This window comes from Gigantopelta aegis, chromosome 4, assembly GCF_016097555.1.
Source record: "Gigantopelta aegis isolate Gae_Host chromosome 4, Gae_host_genome, whole genome shotgun sequence".
Classification (NCBI taxonomy): Eukaryota; Metazoa; Mollusca; class Gastropoda; order Neomphalida; family Peltospiridae; genus Gigantopelta; species Gigantopelta aegis.
In genome coordinates, this window is record NC_054702.1 from 31,922,137 (window position 1) to 31,940,676 (window position 18,540).

The 18,540-nt window shown below is 36.2% G+C and overlaps 1 protein-coding gene across 4 annotated transcripts; it reads left to right on the plus strand.

Moving 5' to 3' along the window:
• The first annotated feature begins 189 nt into the window (after positions 1-189).
• On the plus strand, positions 190-17,575 carry LOC121370386 (profilin-4-like). Of its 4 annotated transcripts, none has more exons than XM_041495575.1 (6): positions 190-242; positions 3,785-3,821; positions 8,725-8,853; positions 10,362-10,496; positions 11,150-11,255; positions 14,948-17,575. In XM_041495575.1, exons 3-6 carry the CDS (start codon positions 8,737-8,739, stop codon positions 14,974-14,976), a joined length of 387 nt encoding a protein of 128 aa, XP_041351509.1. In that variant the 5' UTR covers positions 190-242; positions 3,785-3,821; positions 8,725-8,736; the 3' UTR covers positions 14,977-17,575. The 4 variants fall into 4 exon arrangements, 3 of the variants coding, with proteins under 3 accessions (XP_041351509.1, XP_041351510.1, XP_041351507.1); XR_005957674.1 differs by lacking the exons at positions 190-242; positions 3,785-3,821 and adding an exon at positions 6,395-6,486 and having other exon boundaries at positions 14,948-15,030; positions 15,800-17,575; XM_041495576.1 differs by lacking the exon at positions 3,785-3,821 and having other exon boundaries at positions 198-242.
• The last annotated feature ends 965 nt before the right edge of the window (positions 17,576-18,540 follow it).

Sequence of the window (18,540 nt, forward strand, 5' to 3'; positions counted from 1 at the left end):
TGTGTGAAGGTGTAATATTAGAAAACATGTATCATGTAAATATATTGCATTTAGGTGATTGCTAACTTAACTACATTCGTGAAAAATCTCTACAATGCGATAAACAAGCAATTCAGAATGGGAACTAGCCCCCCTGTTCAGGTTCATAAAATAAGACCAGTCCCGGACCTAAAGTTTGTTATTAATGGGACAGAACTCTGATCTGAAACGTACAGTGACATTACATAGCTTGCAAGTCAAAGGTATTAGCCTGTTCAGACACTGATATGGCGGTCATTAGTCATTTATATATTAGTCAGTTGGGTTTCAGCTGTTCTGTTCCTTTTATGTCACATTAAAAAACAGCAAAGCTTAGTAAAATCAGACACTCATAGCCAGGGAAAAAGATAACAGTAATCAGGGTTTCTACCAGATTGTAAAACGGGCATGGCGTCATACCCACATTTTGTTTTGGTTAAAGTTAACCTTTTGACAAAATTAATTACTCTTATCATTAATGTATGATTTTCTTAACTTAACCAATTTTCTTTTTTGGGGCAGGTTAGCTGAGAACAAATGATTAAATGTGTATTCATATCATGTCATGATGACTGTTCATATCTAAAAATTGAGATTTAGTCTTTAACTAATAAGGGGTGGGACGTAGCTTATTGGTAGTGCTTACCTGATGTGCAGTCAATTTGGGATTGATTCCTATTGGTGGGCCCATTGGGCTATTTTTCATTAAAGCCAGTGCACTATAACTGGTATAACTGATCAAAAGACATGGTATGTGTTATCATGTCTGTGAGATGGTGCATATAAAAGATCCCTTGCTGCTAATGGAAAAATGTAGCAGGTTTCTAAGACTACATGCTAGAATTACTAAATGTTTTGACATCCAATAGCTGATGATTAATAAATAAATGTGCTCAAGTGGTGTCGTTAAACAAAAAAAGTAACTTTTAATTTCAAAGAACCAGTTTAGAAAACTTGTTTGAGAAAGATATATCAAACTGGTGTACTCCATGCCACTTTGTAGCAGCGATGGTTTATATATATTTATACATATATGTGCGTGTGCGTGCCCCCCCCCCCCCCACACACACCTTTTAGCACCTTCCTACACCCATGAGTGTAAAGCTATAAATTCTGAAACATCATATTCGTTTTTCCACCAACATGTAATTGTTGATTTAATTTTGTTCTTTAAGACTTTTGCTAATAAACATGCAGTGTTTCAGCATGTTTAGGGCCATTCAAGAATTATTCAAGGCTCTTGTTGGGAGGAGGTATATGAAAAGTTATGGGATAAGGAAGGGGTGTTTGTCAAGAGTTATATTAAAAAATTTAAACAATTATTTATATAATAAAATGCAGCCAGTCTTTGCTTTTTTTGTTCTCTAATAGGTGGGTTTTTTTTTTATCTAGTATATATTACCATACTAAATATTATAAATATACCAAACAGGAAATCAATAAATATACTAAACAGAAATCAAATATTTGTCAGATCCTTTCATTATGACAGGGAACATGTGGGTGGGAGGTGTATAGACAAGTGATGTGTAATCTTAGAGAGAATGGTCTTAACTATCATTACAAAAAATTACATGAAGGTCTGTGTGTGTGTGTGTGTGGGGTGGGGTTATAAAATATGCCAAATATTTTATTATGTAATTATTGAACAGCCCCTTTTAATTTGTTGATAGCAGAAAGTTTCACTGTTATAACCTAATCAGTAATTGCTGCAGAATAAACCAGTCACCCATGGGGAAAAAAACCCATGCTATTGAAAAAACCCTGAATATAGTCCAAGGAAAAAAAAATGCCATGAAGAATTAAAATCTGCACAGCAATCTCTATGGCATTGCCGATTTCTGTGGGCAATTGCAGAGGTGCTAGCCCGGCCCCCTCCTTAGATCCAGGATATGAACCAAGTATTTACTAAATATTTAAGCTGATGTGTTAATCACAATGCCAACGAGGCCATTCAGTAACATGTACTTTGGTTGTTTGTCCCAACTCTGCCAACAGTTTATGTTAGTTTAATATTGTTCAGCCAATGACTGAAACAGGTGCGACATAATTAATAGCTATTGTTAGAATTCATCAGAGAAATTAGTTTTTCCAAATGACATTTTATGAATTAACCCTTGAAGGTGTTGTTGCATTATGATGGGCCCCATTTAATTACTGATATATTATTTATACTATGTAGCTTAGATAAAAAGAGAAGATTTGTTACCGCACCAATAAATACCACACAACAAAAGAAAGGAATGTTGTTTTGTTACTAGTAATATTAATCAGCTGCTATTAAGTCTATAACATGGAAATTGTGATATTTCGAGTCAAAAATGAGGGAAGACATTTGGTTTAATTTCCTAGTCTACTTCCATTACATTTCATTTCAACATATTTTTGTGCTTATATCCAATTAAGGTTCAAGCATGCTATCTGGGCTGTCGGTCCAGGACAATGGGTTGGTTGTTAATTGTTAGTTGTTAGTAAGAGAGAACAGGGTGCATGTAGTGGTCTTACATATATCCACTGAGTCGTTAAAACTCACTCTGGTGGGAGCCGGTACGAGGCTTAATCACGACACCACCGAGGCCATTACAAACCAGCAGCAAGGGGTCTTTTAAATACTTCGAGGACAACAATCTTGTGTCACACTAGTCAAATACACCCAAAGTGAATACTCAGCTACACCACCTACAGTACATTTTAAACCAATTATTTGATGTTTAACAGAAAGAGGAAATCAGCAGCAGCCACATAGGCTACTCCTTTCAAAAAAGCAGCAAGGACTCATTTTTATGTACTTTCCCATTGACAAGACGGTACATACCTTTCCCTTTTATTTACCAGTTGTAGGGCACTGTTTGGGATGGGCTGAAACCCCAAGTCCACTTTGGACACTGGGGTCAATTTTACAAAACATTGTAAGTTTACGTCTGCGACTAGCAGTTATACCAGGCATGTATTTACAAGTGTTTGGCATCTATTTCACGAAAAAAATTACATCATTAAGAAAAATGGAGCATTTCAAGGACGAAATAAAATAAAATATGTTTACTGCTAACGATATATGTTGTACTAAACAGTAATAAAAATTGCAGTTTAGTTGTAGATTTATGTTTACATGCAAAACTAGGTTTACAATGTTTAGTGAAATTGGGCCCTGGTTACCCATTACTCTTTCACCAAGTCACAAACAACCCAACTCAACCAGTGAGTCATAGCTGGCTCCGATACAGTAGAAAGTCAACTCGGTTCATAAAGTACACGGGCCATTTCTCCCAGAGTGTTTCACTTTGTATGGTATAATGCTCTTATAAAAAAAAATGTTTTTAAATTATAATGCTTTAAAGTCGTGTCTTATCTCTGGGGTCAGGTGAAGGCGTTTTTGAGTTCAAGCAGTGATCTTTAAATAGGTTTTTTATAAATTATTTTTCTCAACTTTTTTCAGTGCAGGGGAGGGTGGCCAGTGGTAAAGCGGTCGCTTGATGCGCCGTTGGTCTAGAATCGATCCCCGTCAGTTGACCTGTTGGGCTATTTCTCATTCCAGCCAGTGCTCTACAACTGGTGTAACAAATGTCATGGTATGTACTATCTGTGGGATGGTGCATATAAAAGATCCTTTCTTCTAATCGAAAAGAGTAGCCCATGAGTGGCGACAGCGGGGTTTCTCTCTCAATATCTGTGTGGTCTTTAACCATATGTCTGACACCATTTAACCGTAAATAAAATGTGTTGAATGAATTGTTAAATAAAACATTTTCTTTTCTTCCTTTTTCAGTACAGGGTCTAATAATTGCTTGACACCATAACAGACAGTGAGTCATCTGAAATTTTGTAATAATGCATGAATAATGAAAGAAAGTGAACCAAAAATCTATAATACTTTTTCTTTGAGTTACAAAGGCTGTCGCTGATACAAAATAGGTGAAAGTGAAGCTTTGTTAAGGTATTTTTACAGCCCTTTTTTCACATAGCCTCGCAGTTGTGCTGACTGGTGCTGTCTCGGGGGAGAGTTGGTTACCCGGTAAATATTGTCTCCATGAATAATTCCAACATCCATGAATTCATGCAGTTCTTATAGTATCTATTCTTACAAATACAGTCAAATCTGTTTAATTGCATAGCCCCGGTGCATGTCAAATTTATGCCAATAACCGGTATAACCGATTATCCGATAGAGCCCCAGTCCCAGATTATAACCAACAGTAAACTTTACAAATGTCTTGTGGACAGTCTATCTTACTTATAACTGCAGAAAGTTGTCTGAATGCCGATACATGTATGCATTTCATTTGTTTATACATGTATTTTAAAATATTTCACACATGATGAACATTTACCGATTCATCTTTTTGAGTAATACATGAAAGAACAAATTAGCATGAAAATATCTCACTTGTTTTTACAAGGAACACCAAAAAAGCCACTAAAAGAGAATGTTGGATACAATTACATGTTCACCCAATTAAATGGCTAAGACAATAGGAGTGTAAAGGAATATTTATTTAATGACACCTCAGTACATTTTAAAGTATTTCATGTCTAACATATGGTTATTTAGACACTTGATCAACATCATAATAGCAAAATGTTATGGTGTTGACCTTTACAGTGTCAACGGAATTTAACAAAAACACACCTGTTCATCCTGTTATTCTTGATAAGCTATGTTGAATTGACAGGATCTCGTCTAATCATCCATTTACGACGATTTCAGAATGAATCCTATTCATTTTACACATCAGTATATTAATTATGCCCATTACAGTATTGACAGGGAATAAACATATGCAGTGACCCATCCCATTTGGCCTAATCAGTCATAGGCTGTGTTTCTTGTCTGATGTTACACTGTTGACATCTTATTTGCAAAATGGGTAACAGAGTAGGATAATCTGGCAAAATGAACCATACGTTTAATTTCAGCCTGAAGAAACATTACATATTCCTTCTGGAAATCTTAATTGATTGCTTGCTTTAAAATACTGAATGAAATAAATTTTAGGTTATTTTGATTTAGGTTCAGTCTCATAACCCTGATTTGTAACACTGCATTTTCAGGTTTTACAAACTATTAAATCAAGCATTTGTTCGTAATTTCAGGAGCATGCAAGCTAATTTTGTTCTCTGTAAGGTTCTAATTAAAGGGACAGACCCTAGTTTCAGCCCATGAAAATGCACACTAAGTTTAGTAAATATACAAACCTGCAACACATTTGGATAAAGTTACAACTGAGTGAAACATGAGTTTGTGACTTTGAAATGGTGAAACACCCTCTAAAAATAGACTAAAACTCGACTCCGTAACTGTTACTTTTCAGACGTGTTTTTAAACATGAGAAATGCATTTTGTGATATTAAAAACACCAGTATCACCAAAAACACTTTGAATGTACGGAAATGGATAATATAAATAATAAAATCTAAGTAAAGTATGATTTCAGTTACCAAAAACGGCTCTAATAGTCAAAAATATGCCTTAGTGTTTAAAAACTAGGGTATGTCCCTTTACTAGTCTAATTGTCTGAGTGATGTGTATCTCAGTCTTCATACTTTTATCAATATATAATGCATTATGACACATTTTGGGAGAATAACCCACACATGTAGTAAAATCTATATAAATTTACTGAAATGGAAATGCTGCAGTTCACCATTCATCTCAAATGAAAAAAAAAAATTCTTGAAAACAATTAGATTTTTTCCTTTAATATTGCTGTTAAACATAATGCATTGTGCAATAGATACATAGGAACTTTTTTTTCTGTAAGTAAATAATTATTTGTTCTTCTGACACCAAGCTGCATTACCATTGAAGGTTCATTGAAAACTCATTTCTAAATTTTATCTGAATGAACCTATCAACCAATATTGATACTGTTTATGAATTATCACCATTTGATAATATTTTTTGCTTGGTGTATAGTATCACCAACCATTATAGTCTAAAAGTTATCAGTGAGCACTTGGGCACATAACGAAACTCATTCATTCTGCTATCTGCAGGTACCTGTAGCCACCATTGTGTTGTTGGATTTTCAGTGATAAGTATCTTAAATCGTTAGTTCTGTTTGGTAACAGTATTAATACCAGCTTATGTTTACACCACTTGGGTGCACTAACTGGTTTAGTTACCACCGTCGTGCTTGATTTGATATAATCTTGGGAAAAAATCTTTTGAAGTAGTAAATATCCATATATGAACTTCAAGCTTGTGACTGACAGCTTCATGTACCAGGCTGTTGAAGGCTTGATGAACTCTGTGATTAAATGACAATTAAGTGCTTGTCAGCTTGTCAACTGACCATATTGTCTTGTCCTTTGGGACATTATCTCAAGCAACTTCATTTACCGATCTTGTGTATTTGAGTATAAGCTGAACTGTTTTATTGTGTTTCAACACAAAATATTTGTTAAGTGTTCGAAATGGCCGACTTGACATTTCAGAATGATCCTTCATACAAGATTCAGGGAGTTCCTGTGAGTTTCAGTTTTATCGATGTTTGTTTTTAGTTAACAATTTGTTTCATGTTTCACAGGAGGGAGTTAAATGTGTGTGTTAAATTTATGTCATTAAAACATTTTACTGTTAAGGGCTGAAAATTTTGATAATTCTGTAAATGTTTATAATTCTGAAAATGTTTATAAATTCTGTAAATGTTGATAATTCTCAAAATGTTGATAAATCTAAAAATGTTTAACAAGATTATTAGATGTTAACATAAAAAAAACATGTTTCTGGTTTTTCATGCCATTTTATTTTAGACTACTAAAATACACTATATGTTTTGTTTTTTTATTACTTTCACTCTCTAAATGATCTATACTAATAAATTTATAAATAATTCAAAACAATAAATATACTAAAATTCTCCTCCATTTCTGAAAGGGCCTTGCAATTTTTGGCACGTGAGTCCTCCCATCCTACTATTAATCCAAAACCTTTTCAGCAGCAAGTTGATCAGTCTTATGCAGATAAGTTTAGAAACTTAATATCTTAATCCACCCAAGGAAAATTTATAGAGGACTTTTGTAATAATTCACATTTTGTCTGCCTCAATGATGGATACCCCACGTTTATATCAGACGTTAAAATGGGGTTCAAACCTGCCTTGACCTTACCTTGATATCACATCAGTTGGCTGGTAACTGCGATTGGGAGGTTATTAACGATATGAATAGTGACCACCTCACAATCATTACTCATTATAATCTAGTAGGGGATTGGGAGGATATACCAAATCATGCTCCAAAATGAAATTTTGACAAAAGCAATTGGAAGAAATTTTTTAATGACTGTGAAATTTTGTATCTTAAATTAATATATTCAGATAATATTGAATCTTTCAATAAAAATTTGATTAGAGCAGTCATTGATATTGCTGATAGCTATGTTCCGAAAACCAAACCCATTAAATCTAGAAGATCTTTTCACTGGTGGAACTCTTAAATTACAGGACACTATGAGGGAATGACAGCTTTAAAAAAAAAAAAAGTCTGATATTTCTAGAAAAAAGTATTTAAGTAGTAAATATCAATTACACAAACACATGGCATAATAAAATTCTTGGGAAATATTCTGTACTAATCTAAATAAAAATACTTCATTAAAAGACATTTTGGGAACAATTAAATCTATTCAGGTTAAAAGAAGTAAGCCAGCCAAGAATAATATTATGGGTAAAAACAAAATTGTTAAAACAAATCAAGAAAAGGCCGACTTATTTGCACAAATGTTTGCCAAAAATAGCAGTACCAAAAAATTTAAACCAATTTGGAAAAAAAGAAAACGGTGCCCTTAGATGCTAAATCCCCTGATAACAGTTTAGATTTTAATGCACCCTTTTCCATGGATGAATTGATAAAAAGGGAATGGCCACTGGAACAAATAAATCTAGCTATGTTTTCCTTAAACACATGCCAGTTAGCACGTTGAAATTGGTCCTTGATCTTTACAATAAAATATGGGAACAGGGTAGTATGCATCTTTCTTGGAGAGAAGCCAAAGTATTCAGTCTTCCCAAATTTGGTAAAGACCTCTCTGACCATAATAACTTTAGGCCTATCTCCTTAACTTCAAATTTATGTAAAACCATGGAAACAGTGGTTAACAGTAGACTCACCCACTGTTTAGAATTTAATAATCTTGTCTCAGACTTCCAAAGTGGTTTTAGATAAAAACATAGTACCATCGACCATCTTGTTAGATTGCAAACTCATATCAGTCATGCCTTTTTCAAGGGGCAAATGGTGGTGGGAGTCTGTAATTAAAATGTGTTGAGTGCATCATTAAATGCGTCATTAAATAAAACATTCCTTCCTTCTCAGTGTTAACCCTGCTTACATATTAAGCCAGTGTCACATGTCTGGTTTATCAAGGGTATGGCATGTGCTGTCCTGTGCATATTAAAGATTCCTTGCTTTAATGGGAAAATGTAGCAGGTTTCCTCTGAAGAACATGTATCACAATTACCAATTAATCAGTGTGCTCTAGTGGTGTTATTACGCAAAACAAGCTTGGGATGAAATCTCCAGTAAAGGATCTCCTTGGGAGTGGCTATCCTCCTATATAGACCAGACACTAGATAGAGATTTATGGAATCGACTACTATTTTGCTAAATGCCCATTCGACTCTGCATTGTGCAGAGATACGACTCTAATCATGTATTACTGTTTTGTTGTTCAGATTTAATTTTTTTCTTTCTCTGTGTCTGCAGGATGCGATCAAGATGAACCAGCTCCAGAACCTGCTGCACGACGCCCTCATCTCGACGGACCACGTCCAGCAGTGTGCCGTCATCCACCGCAAGGACTGCAGCGTCCGGGCCAGCTCCATTGGCTTTAGTGTACAGTCTGCATTTTCACTTTACTGGGAGTGGGAGGAATAGTCAGAGCCAGCTCTATAGGCTTCAGTGTAGAGTCTTCATTTTCACTTTACTGGGAGTGGGAGGAATAGTCAGAGCCAGCTCTATAGGCTTCAGTGTAGAGTCTTCATTTTTACTTTACTGAGGGTGGGAGGAATAGTCAGAGCCAGCTCTATAGGCTTCAGTGTAGAGTCTTCATTTTCACTTTACTGAGGGTGGGAGGAATAGTCAGAGCCAGCTCCATTGGCTTCAGTGTAGAGTCTTCATTTTCACTTTACTGGGAGTGGGAGGAATAGTCAGAGCCAGCTCTATAGGCTTCAGTGTAGAGTCTTCATTTTCACTTTACTGGGAGTGGGAGGAATAGTCAGAGCCAGCTCTATAGGCTTCAGTGTAGAGTCTTCATTTTTACTTTACTGAGGGTGGGAGGAATAGTCAGAGCCAGCTCTATAGGCTTCAGTGTAGAGTCTTCATTTTCACTTTACTGGGAGTGGGAGGAATAGTCAGAGCCAGCTCTATAGGCTTCAGTGTAGAGTCTTCATTTTTACTTTACTGAGGGTGGGAGGAATAGTCAGAGCCAGCTCCATTGGCTTCAGTGTAGAGTCTTCATTTTCACTTTACTGAGGGTGGGAGGAATAGTCAGAGCCAGCTCTATAGGCTTCAGTGTAGAGTCTTCATTTTTACTTTACTGGGAGTGGGAGGAATAGTCAGAGCCAGCTCTATAGGCTTCAGTGTAGAGTCTTCATTTTTACTTTACTGAGGGTGGGAGGAATAGTCAGAGCCAGCTCCATTGGCTTCAGTGTAGAGTCTTCATTTTTACTTTACTGAGGGTGGGAGGAATAGTCAGAGCCAGCTCTATAGGCTTCAGTGTAGAGTCTTCATTTTCACTTTACTGAGGGTGGGAGGAATAGTCAGAGCCAGCTCCATTGGCTTCAGTGTAGAGTCTTCATTTTTACTTTACTGGGAGTGGGAAGAATAGTCAAAGCCAGCTCTATAGGCTTCAGTGTAGTCTTCATTTTCACTTTACTGGGAGTGGGAGGAATAGTCAGAGCCAGCTCCATTGGCTTCAGTGTACAGTCTGCATTTTCACTTTACTGGGTGGTGGGAGATACAGTTTTGTGTAGTATTTGACAATCTTCACTGTATTCCATCTGATTACATTACTATCACAATTATAAGGCTTAATTTACATGTTTAATTGTTGATGCACATGAGTGGTCATGAGGGCAAAAACACTTTTACTTGTTTCTAGTATATTATGAAGTTCTCTTTGTTTGGGTTTGAATCTCTTACCTGACCATATTGCATTGTTCATACCTGTAGATTCTTGGACAAAATAATCCATAGTTGGAACAATAGTGTGACATCAAAGGTGTGGATTAATTTTGTATATAGGATCTTCTTTTTTGTTTGACTCTGTTACTAATATTTACCTATACTAAACTGTTATCAGTTATTAATTTTCATTGACTTAAATTATTTAAATTTTTCAGTTATACCCAGACCAAATTCAAATGCTGTTAGATGCATTTAGAAATCCTCAACAAACGCGGGAAGAGGGAATGTATTTCGCAGACCAGCAATACAAGTGTGTTAGAGCTGACAAGAACTCAATATATGCAAAATGTGTACGTAATTTACTAAAATATTTATACTGCACTTAGCCTATCATATGATTAAATTCAAGCCTCTGGATTTCATGGGAAAAATAGTTTCTGGTAGTGTGTCTGCAAAATCATGGAACTGGAAATCCATTACCCATTATTATCATGTAATATAATCAACTATTACCATGGTTACTGGCAAACAGTTTCTGATGATCACAGGACATGGAACTGAAAAAAAGTTTTTCTAATCAAATTTGAAATCCTCAGGTCTGAAAAGTTAATTTAAAATTCTAACAAAAGTACAGGTCGATAATTGAATTTTTGTCATTTCTAATTAATTAGTTTATTTATTTATTAATTTAACTCTGGTGTCCTGTGTGATTAAATTTGATAAATTTTAATTTAATTTATGCTAATGTTTTTGTTTTTTTATATATATATATCAAATTATATCATTTGTTTATTTACTTGTAATTCAGCTCAACTGTTTTTAGATTTGTGTATTTTTAATTTTATCTATGGTAATAATATATCTTTGGGGTCTACTTGTAACTAAATTTGTGTTGTTGTCCACTAATAAAATAGAATCCAATACTGATATGCATGTTGTACAAATTCTTAAAATAGTTTTCTTATACTCATTATATTTTATTTTTAATCTTTTGTTTTTCTAGAATAAAAATGGCTTAGTACTGGTGAAAACCATATCTTTACTCCTTGTTGCAACCTACACAGAAAACATGTTTGCTGGTGTGTGTGTGGAAGCTGTGGAAAAATTAGGTGAGTCATTGTTTCAATTTACTCATCAGTGGCATAGGAAGGTGCCAAAAAGTGGGGGGCACACACACACACACACATATATCAACCACGCTAACTACTACTGGATACCTGGGTCCCGTTTTATGAAGTGGTCTTAGCGCTAAGATCAGCTTTAGTACATAAGGTATGGTAGTTATGCAGTTACGGTGATCTTAGTGATAAGATTGCTTTGTAAAACAGGACCTAGGCCTGGAACCTCTTTGTTGAGTGCTATTTACAAGTCTTGTTATTGCTGAATAATGACATCCCATTGTGCTATTTCTCGTTCCGGCCAGTGCACCATGACTGATATATCAAAGGCCGTGGTATATACTATCCTGTCTGTGGGATGGTACATATAAAAGATCCCTTGCTACTAATGAAAACATTTAGTGGGTTTCCTCTCTATGACTGTCAAAAATGACCAAATGTTTGACATCCAATAGCCATTGATTAATAAATCAATGTACTCTAGGGGTGTCGTTAAACAAAACAAACTTCTTTTTTTCAAAACTGTGCTACCGTGTGTGTCTACACATTCCGGCCTGATGCATGCCACATCCAAACAAGGTCGCAACATTGTATGCACACATCTGCCAATTGCACGACAGGGCACTTACAGTTAAAGACAACCGAGATAAAGTTAGTCACCAGTGTTCAGCGTGGGCTACATGCTTCAGGCTTGCTAGATCCTAACCCCCACCCTCACCCTCACCCTCACCCTAACCCTCACCCTAACCATTGTATACAACTTTGGGGTTATCTATTGGCTACAAAAAAAAGTTAAAGATAGTTTTGTTTAACTATACCACTAGAGCACATTGATTTATTTATCATCGGCTATTGGATGTCATTCATTAGGTAACTTGGACATATAGTCTTAGAAACGAAACCTGTTACATTTTTCCATTAATAGGGAAGAATCTTTTATATGCACCATACAAATAGAGACAGGATAGAACATACTACGGATTTTGATATACCAGTCATGGTGCACTAGCTGGAACAAGAAATAGCTAAATGGGTCCACCGAAGGGGATCGATCCTAGACTGACAGTGCGTCAGGCGAGTGCTTTACCACTAGGCTACATCCTGCCCCTGTCTACATTGTTAAGAATATATCCAGTTATGCAAATGTGTTATTATTTCTTTTCATATACTTTTTACAACTACAAATGTGACTGGTACGTTTTCAATGGAGTTTAGTACATGTATATATAGATCAGGGCTTCTAGAATTTTTATAAAATCCACTAGCCATGGGATCAGTGATTAAATTTTTTTACCAGCCATGATTAAAAATTCACTAGCCCTACATTACTTTAAGTTAATACAATTTTGCTAAATAATAGTAATAATCAGATATGTCACCTAAAAATGGAGATAGAGCTTACAAACACTAACATTGGGAGGTTGGGGGTGGGGCCAGGCTATTAATATTTACAAAATAGACATAACTGCAACGTTTGACGTTTTGTTTTCACTAGCCGTCAGGCATGGCAATATTAGTTATTTACTAGCCTAACATTGAATATCACTAGCCAAGGCCGGCTCTTGTGCCCACGACAGGCGTGCGCTACAACAGCTTGTTCTGAATGTGCACGTAAAACCCTATGACATGACATGACATGATAAATGGCCACCACACTGACATCTCTATCACAAACCACTAACCCACTGTCCTGGACAGAGCCCAGATATGTGAGGTGTGGATCCAGGACAACATGCCTGAACCGTAACTGGATATAAACACAGAAATAAGTTAAATTGAATGAATGGAATACATGCATTTGTATTGTTTTCTACAACTATTCTTTGTCTCAAAAATGATTAGAGAATAACAGAATTTGATATCCAACAAAAGCACTGTGTATTTGTTGCTTAGTCTGTGTATGGTACTAGTAGTTAATTTTCTTGTGTGTTAAATCAGATATGCACCGATATTGGTATTTATATATATATCCAGTACTTCTTTGATATATATGTATATTGACAATATTAATTAATTGGTGTATTCTTCATAAAGGGGCGGGATGTAGCCCACTAGAGCACATTGATTTTTTTATCTTATCATCAGCTATTGGACATCAAACATATGGTCATACTGACACTGTTTTTTAGAGGAAACCCACTGTTGCCACATGTGCTACTCTTTTATGACAGGCAGCAAGGGATCTTTTATTTGCACTTCCCACAGGCAGGATAGCACAAACCATTGCCTTTGTTGAACCTGTTATGAATCACTGGTCAGTGCAAGTGGTTTACACCTATCCATTGAGCCTTGCGGAGCACTCACTCAGGGTTTGGAGTCGGTATCTGGATTAAAAATCCCATGCCTCAACTGGGATCCGAACCCAGTACCTACCAGCCTGTAGACTGATGGCCTAACCACGACACCACCGAGGCCGGTTGCAGTAAGTCTAGGATCGATCCCCGTTAGTGGACCCATTGGGCTATTTCTCATTCTAGTCAGTGCTCCACAACTGGTGTAACAAAGGCCGTGGTATGTATTATCCTGTCTGTGGGATAGTGCATATAAAAGATCCCTTGCTGCTAATCGAAAAGAGCAGCCCATGAAGTTGCAACAGCGGTTTTCCTCTCTATATCTGTGTGGTCCATAACCATATGTCTGACGCCATATAAACATAAATAAAATGTGTTGAGTGCATCGTTAAATAAATCATTTCCTTATTCATACAAGTAGTTCAGTTTCTTCTATCTGTTAAATCTAATCAGATGTATGTTGACCATATTAATTAGTCTGTGTAATTTTTATACAAGTAATTAATTTTTCGTGTCTTTTAATGATAATATGATATGTTTTAGTGTCTATCCAGTGAATCAAATGTGTATTGCCCAAGATAATCACTGATAGAAATAAGCACCGGACAAGTAGATCTACAAATCTACTTGTCCATCAATATTTTTACATGTCTAAATAAGTTGTTTTTGATTGCTCAATTTTTTATTTATCCACTGGACAACCCCTAAGGTTCATTTTGCTTGTCTGAGCAGATTATCACTTGTCAGGACAAATGGATAAGTGCTTATTTCGAACAATGTTAATTAGTCTGTGTGTTGAATTAATTCCTGGCTGTCTATTTAGTCAGATGTATATGGTGTGTCTATCCAGTGCCTCTGTGATTAGGTATTTATTCAGAGCTCATTTTGAATTAAATAGTGAACAGATGTGTGTCATTAAGAGCACTGATGAATTACATTAGATGTGTGTTGTGTAACAGGTTTTACAGGCCCAGCTCTGCCATTCGCCAAATTTGCCAAATGCAGATTTTAAACACAACTGGCGAATTTTATTTTAATTTGGTGAAAGAAGTTCATGTTATTATTGTTATTTTGTTGAAAATAATGGTAGGTTTCTGCAATTTTTGGAGTTGAAGTTAAATAATTTGGCAAAATGTTCTATGCACCTAGAGGTAGCCCTGTATGTATTCAGAGCTCTTTTGAATTAAATGAGATATACATGCATGTTGTGATGGATATGCCTATTCATCGCTGATTTGGTAAACTCACTGCTATATTCAGCTGTGAATTAAATACAGCCATCTGTTACTCTCCTAAGGAGATTGTTAATTAAAAGCCAGTTCATGGATGTCATTAAAACTAAATATTTTTGCAGGGAAAAAAGCAACCTAATTTTTATTTTATTTTTTCCAGCTGATTATTTCAAAGAAAAAGGAAAATGATGGACCGACCCTAACAAAGCCCTACAAACTGGACAACATTGACCTAAGCAAAATGTATTCATTCGTGTTAATGTAGTTTTAAGACATTGTTGTTGTTTTTAAAACTGCTGCTTCATACTAGGATAAGATTCCTATTTGATATCTTATACTAATGTAGCTATAATGCAAGTATTATTTTCTAAGTTTACATCTACTGCAGGGGCAAAGAACATTTACTCTAGGTATAGTAATAAAAAGAGCACCCACAATATTCACAGATACACTAACATGCATTATGTATGGAAAAACTCTGACAAAACACAAAGCTGACTTGTAAACATATTACATGTTCCCTGCTTAACAAATAAATTCATTGTATTTATTTTCTACACACTGAATTTTTCTGGCCACTTTTAAATTTGAGGGGTGTGTGCACCACCATTTCGTGCCCCTAAATCCACACCTGTATTGCTGGTCCATACTTATAACTAGGCTAAAACTCCTATTATTCTATTTTAATGTCACTATTCTACACTACTCAAGTTTCGCTAGCGATATTCCAAATATATTTCATTATAATATAAACAAGTTGTGCACATCTTAAATTTGTGTAACAAGATCAATGAGACCATGTGGTTTTGGACATTCCATACATCACCACAGTAGTGAAAATGGAGTACCTTGGTATATATATTTGTTATTTCCTAACTTTACATCTACTGCTGGCTCATTCTTAACAATTATGGTAGGCTCTATAATTCCTATTATCATATCTCTTCTCAGAATAAGTCCTACACAGTTAATTATTACCTATAGTCTTATGTATAAATATGTTCTATTTTAGATATACTTTTCTGCAATTTGAATACACATTGGCCTGTCCACTAAAGGTTTCATCCTTCGACTCTTCACATATCAGTCATTCTACCAGTTATATTCTGCTTCTGCAAACATAAAAAGAGGCATATAAAAGGCCTTAAACAGTTATGCATGGATTATGGGTTTTTTACATATACGAAAGAAGTATGTATGTAAGTTTAGTTTACTTGTTATTTGTTATTTTAATACGTTTTCTGTTGAATATCCGTCCAATTTCTCATTCTATTCAAACTACTGAACATTCCATCCATTTTAACCTCTTAACAGACCCAGTACTTGTTAAATTGTTCTTTTTAATGTTCATTTAACACCATTGTGTATACATTGTTGCTTTTGCAAGAAGATACCGTTGATAATTATTATTGATTATAATATTACATGTTTTTTAATAAATTATATATATATGTATAGAAGAATTCTATTTTATTTTTCTAAGGATTCAGTCTTTACGAGACAGGTTCCTTTTGTAATACTGAATAAAAGTAGGGCAGTGACCCCAGTATTCGACCAGTGTATTTAATTAATTACCATACTGGTTTAAACTGAATAGTATATTGATTTTCCCAAAGTATTTAGAACATACGCTTCAGGGTAAACATTCTTTCTTCCGGAAACGCAATAGCAGACAATAACCATGTGAATGAACTTAAGTATATATTCATCAGCTATAGTGATAATATGAACGTCGGCCATTTTTATTGCATGCTATTACACCATCCAACATTCCGTGAACATTTGCAATACTTTTAATCCATTTGAAATCTTTGAAAATGTCTTTAATGTTTTTATTTATGATCAAACAGAGCTGGCAATACGATACGTACCAGTCTTTAATGTACCAGTCTTGGGTAACTGGTTGAGGGGGGGGGGGGGGGGGAGGGGGTTTGAGAGTGAGGGGAATACAACTGAAGGTGATTAATCCTAAGATCCAGCCACCTTAGCGAGTGCTCTACCACTGAGCCACATCCCATCTCCCAATCAGGAGCCTGCCCCCCCCCCTAAATTTTGTGACAGTTATAATTTTATTATATATTAATTTGCTTCTTTTTTTATGGTGCCCTCCAAAATTCCACTGGCAATCTGCCTCATGTCGTTGGGGGCCCCCCTAAATAACATACTGCTGCATTCGATATATTAGTCTTGGGGCACTGGATGAAAAAGTCCATCGTCGATATTGATACTTGGACTCATTGCACATCAATCAAGCATTCTACCACCTAGGAAAATTGAATTATTAAAAGTTAAGTTTTGTTGGATATCACCACTATAGCACATTATTTAATCATCGGCTAATGGATGTCAAACATTTGGGGATTCTAACAGACTTGGGAGGAAACCAGCTACATTTTTTCCCATTGGCAGCAAGGAATCTTCCCACCGACTGAACAGCACATACTACCACCTTTGATATTCCAGTCACTGGTTGGGACAAGGAAAAAACCCAATCAGTGAATGGATCTACCTAATCACCATAATTGTGTCAGTTCAATAATATTGAATAAGTTACGTCCAGTTTCGTTTTTGATCAAGTATAGTTTTTTGCAAACTACCATAAGATTGTTGATGGGGTGGGAAATAACCCCCGACATGCTGAATACTCAATTTCATAAAATTTAATCCTGTAAAGTATGTTTTGTTTAACACCACCACTAGAGCACACCGATTTAATGAAAAGAAAAAGAAAGAAATGTTTTATTTAACGACGCACTCAACATTTTATTTTTACGGTTATATGGCATCAGACATATAGTTAAGGACCACACAGATTTTGAGAGGAAACCCGCTGTCGCCACTACATGGACTACTCTTCCGATTAGCAGCAAGGGATCTTTTATTTGCTTCCCACAGGCAGGATAGCACAAACCATGGCCTTTGTTGAACCAGTTATGGATCACTGGTCGGTGCAAGTGGTTTACACCTACCCATTGAGCCTTGCGGAGCACTCACCCAGGGTTTGGAGTCGGTATCTGGATTAAAAATCCCATGCCTCGACTGGGATCCGAACCCAGTACCTACCAGCCTGTAGACCGATGGCCTAACCACGACACCACCGAGGCCGGTACCGATTTAATGATGAATCATTGGCTAGGAAAGGAAATCCACATTTTCCCATTATTGGCATGGGATCTTTTATATGCACTATTCCATAGAGAGACCGGCCTCGGTGGCGTCGTGGCAGGCCATCGGTCTACAGACTGGTAGGTACTGGGTTCGGATCCCAGTCGAGGCATGGGATTTTTAATCCAGATACCGACTCCAAACCCTGAGTGAGTGCTCCGCAAGGCTCAATGGGTAGGTGTAAACCACTTGCACCGACCAGTGATCCATAACTGGTTCAACAAAGGCCATGGTTTGTGCTATCCTGCCTGTGGGAAGCGCAAATAAAAGATCCCTTGCTGCCAATCGGAAGAGTAGCCCATGTAGTGGCGACAGCGGATTTCCTCTCAAAATATATGTGGTCCTTAACCATGTGTCTGACGCCATATAACCGTAAATAAAATGTGTCGAGTGCGTCGTTAAATAAAACACTTCTTTCTTATTCCATAGAGAGGGTAGCACACACTATAGCCTTTGATATACCAGTCATGGTGCACTAGCTAGAACAAGAAATAGCCCAGTGGGCCTACTAACAGGAAACGATCCCAGACCGATTATGCATCAAGCAGGAGCTTTACCACTGGGCTAGATCCAGCAGATAAAAAAAAG

Bases quoted from the DNA above. Each gene is read 5' to 3' on its own strand.
- LOC121370386 (XM_041495573.1), top strand. From the start codon at position 6,433: ATGGCCGACTTGACATTTCAGAATGATCCTTCATACAAGATTCAGGGA. The intron at 6,487-8,724 runs GTGAGTTTCAGT...CTGTGTCTGCAG, and splicing joins ACAAGATTCAGGGAGTTCCT to GATGCGATCAAGATGAACCA. The intron at 11,256-14,947 runs GTGAGTCATTGT...TATTTTTTCCAG, and splicing joins GGAAGCTGTGGAAAAATTAG to CTGATTATTTCAAAGAAAAA.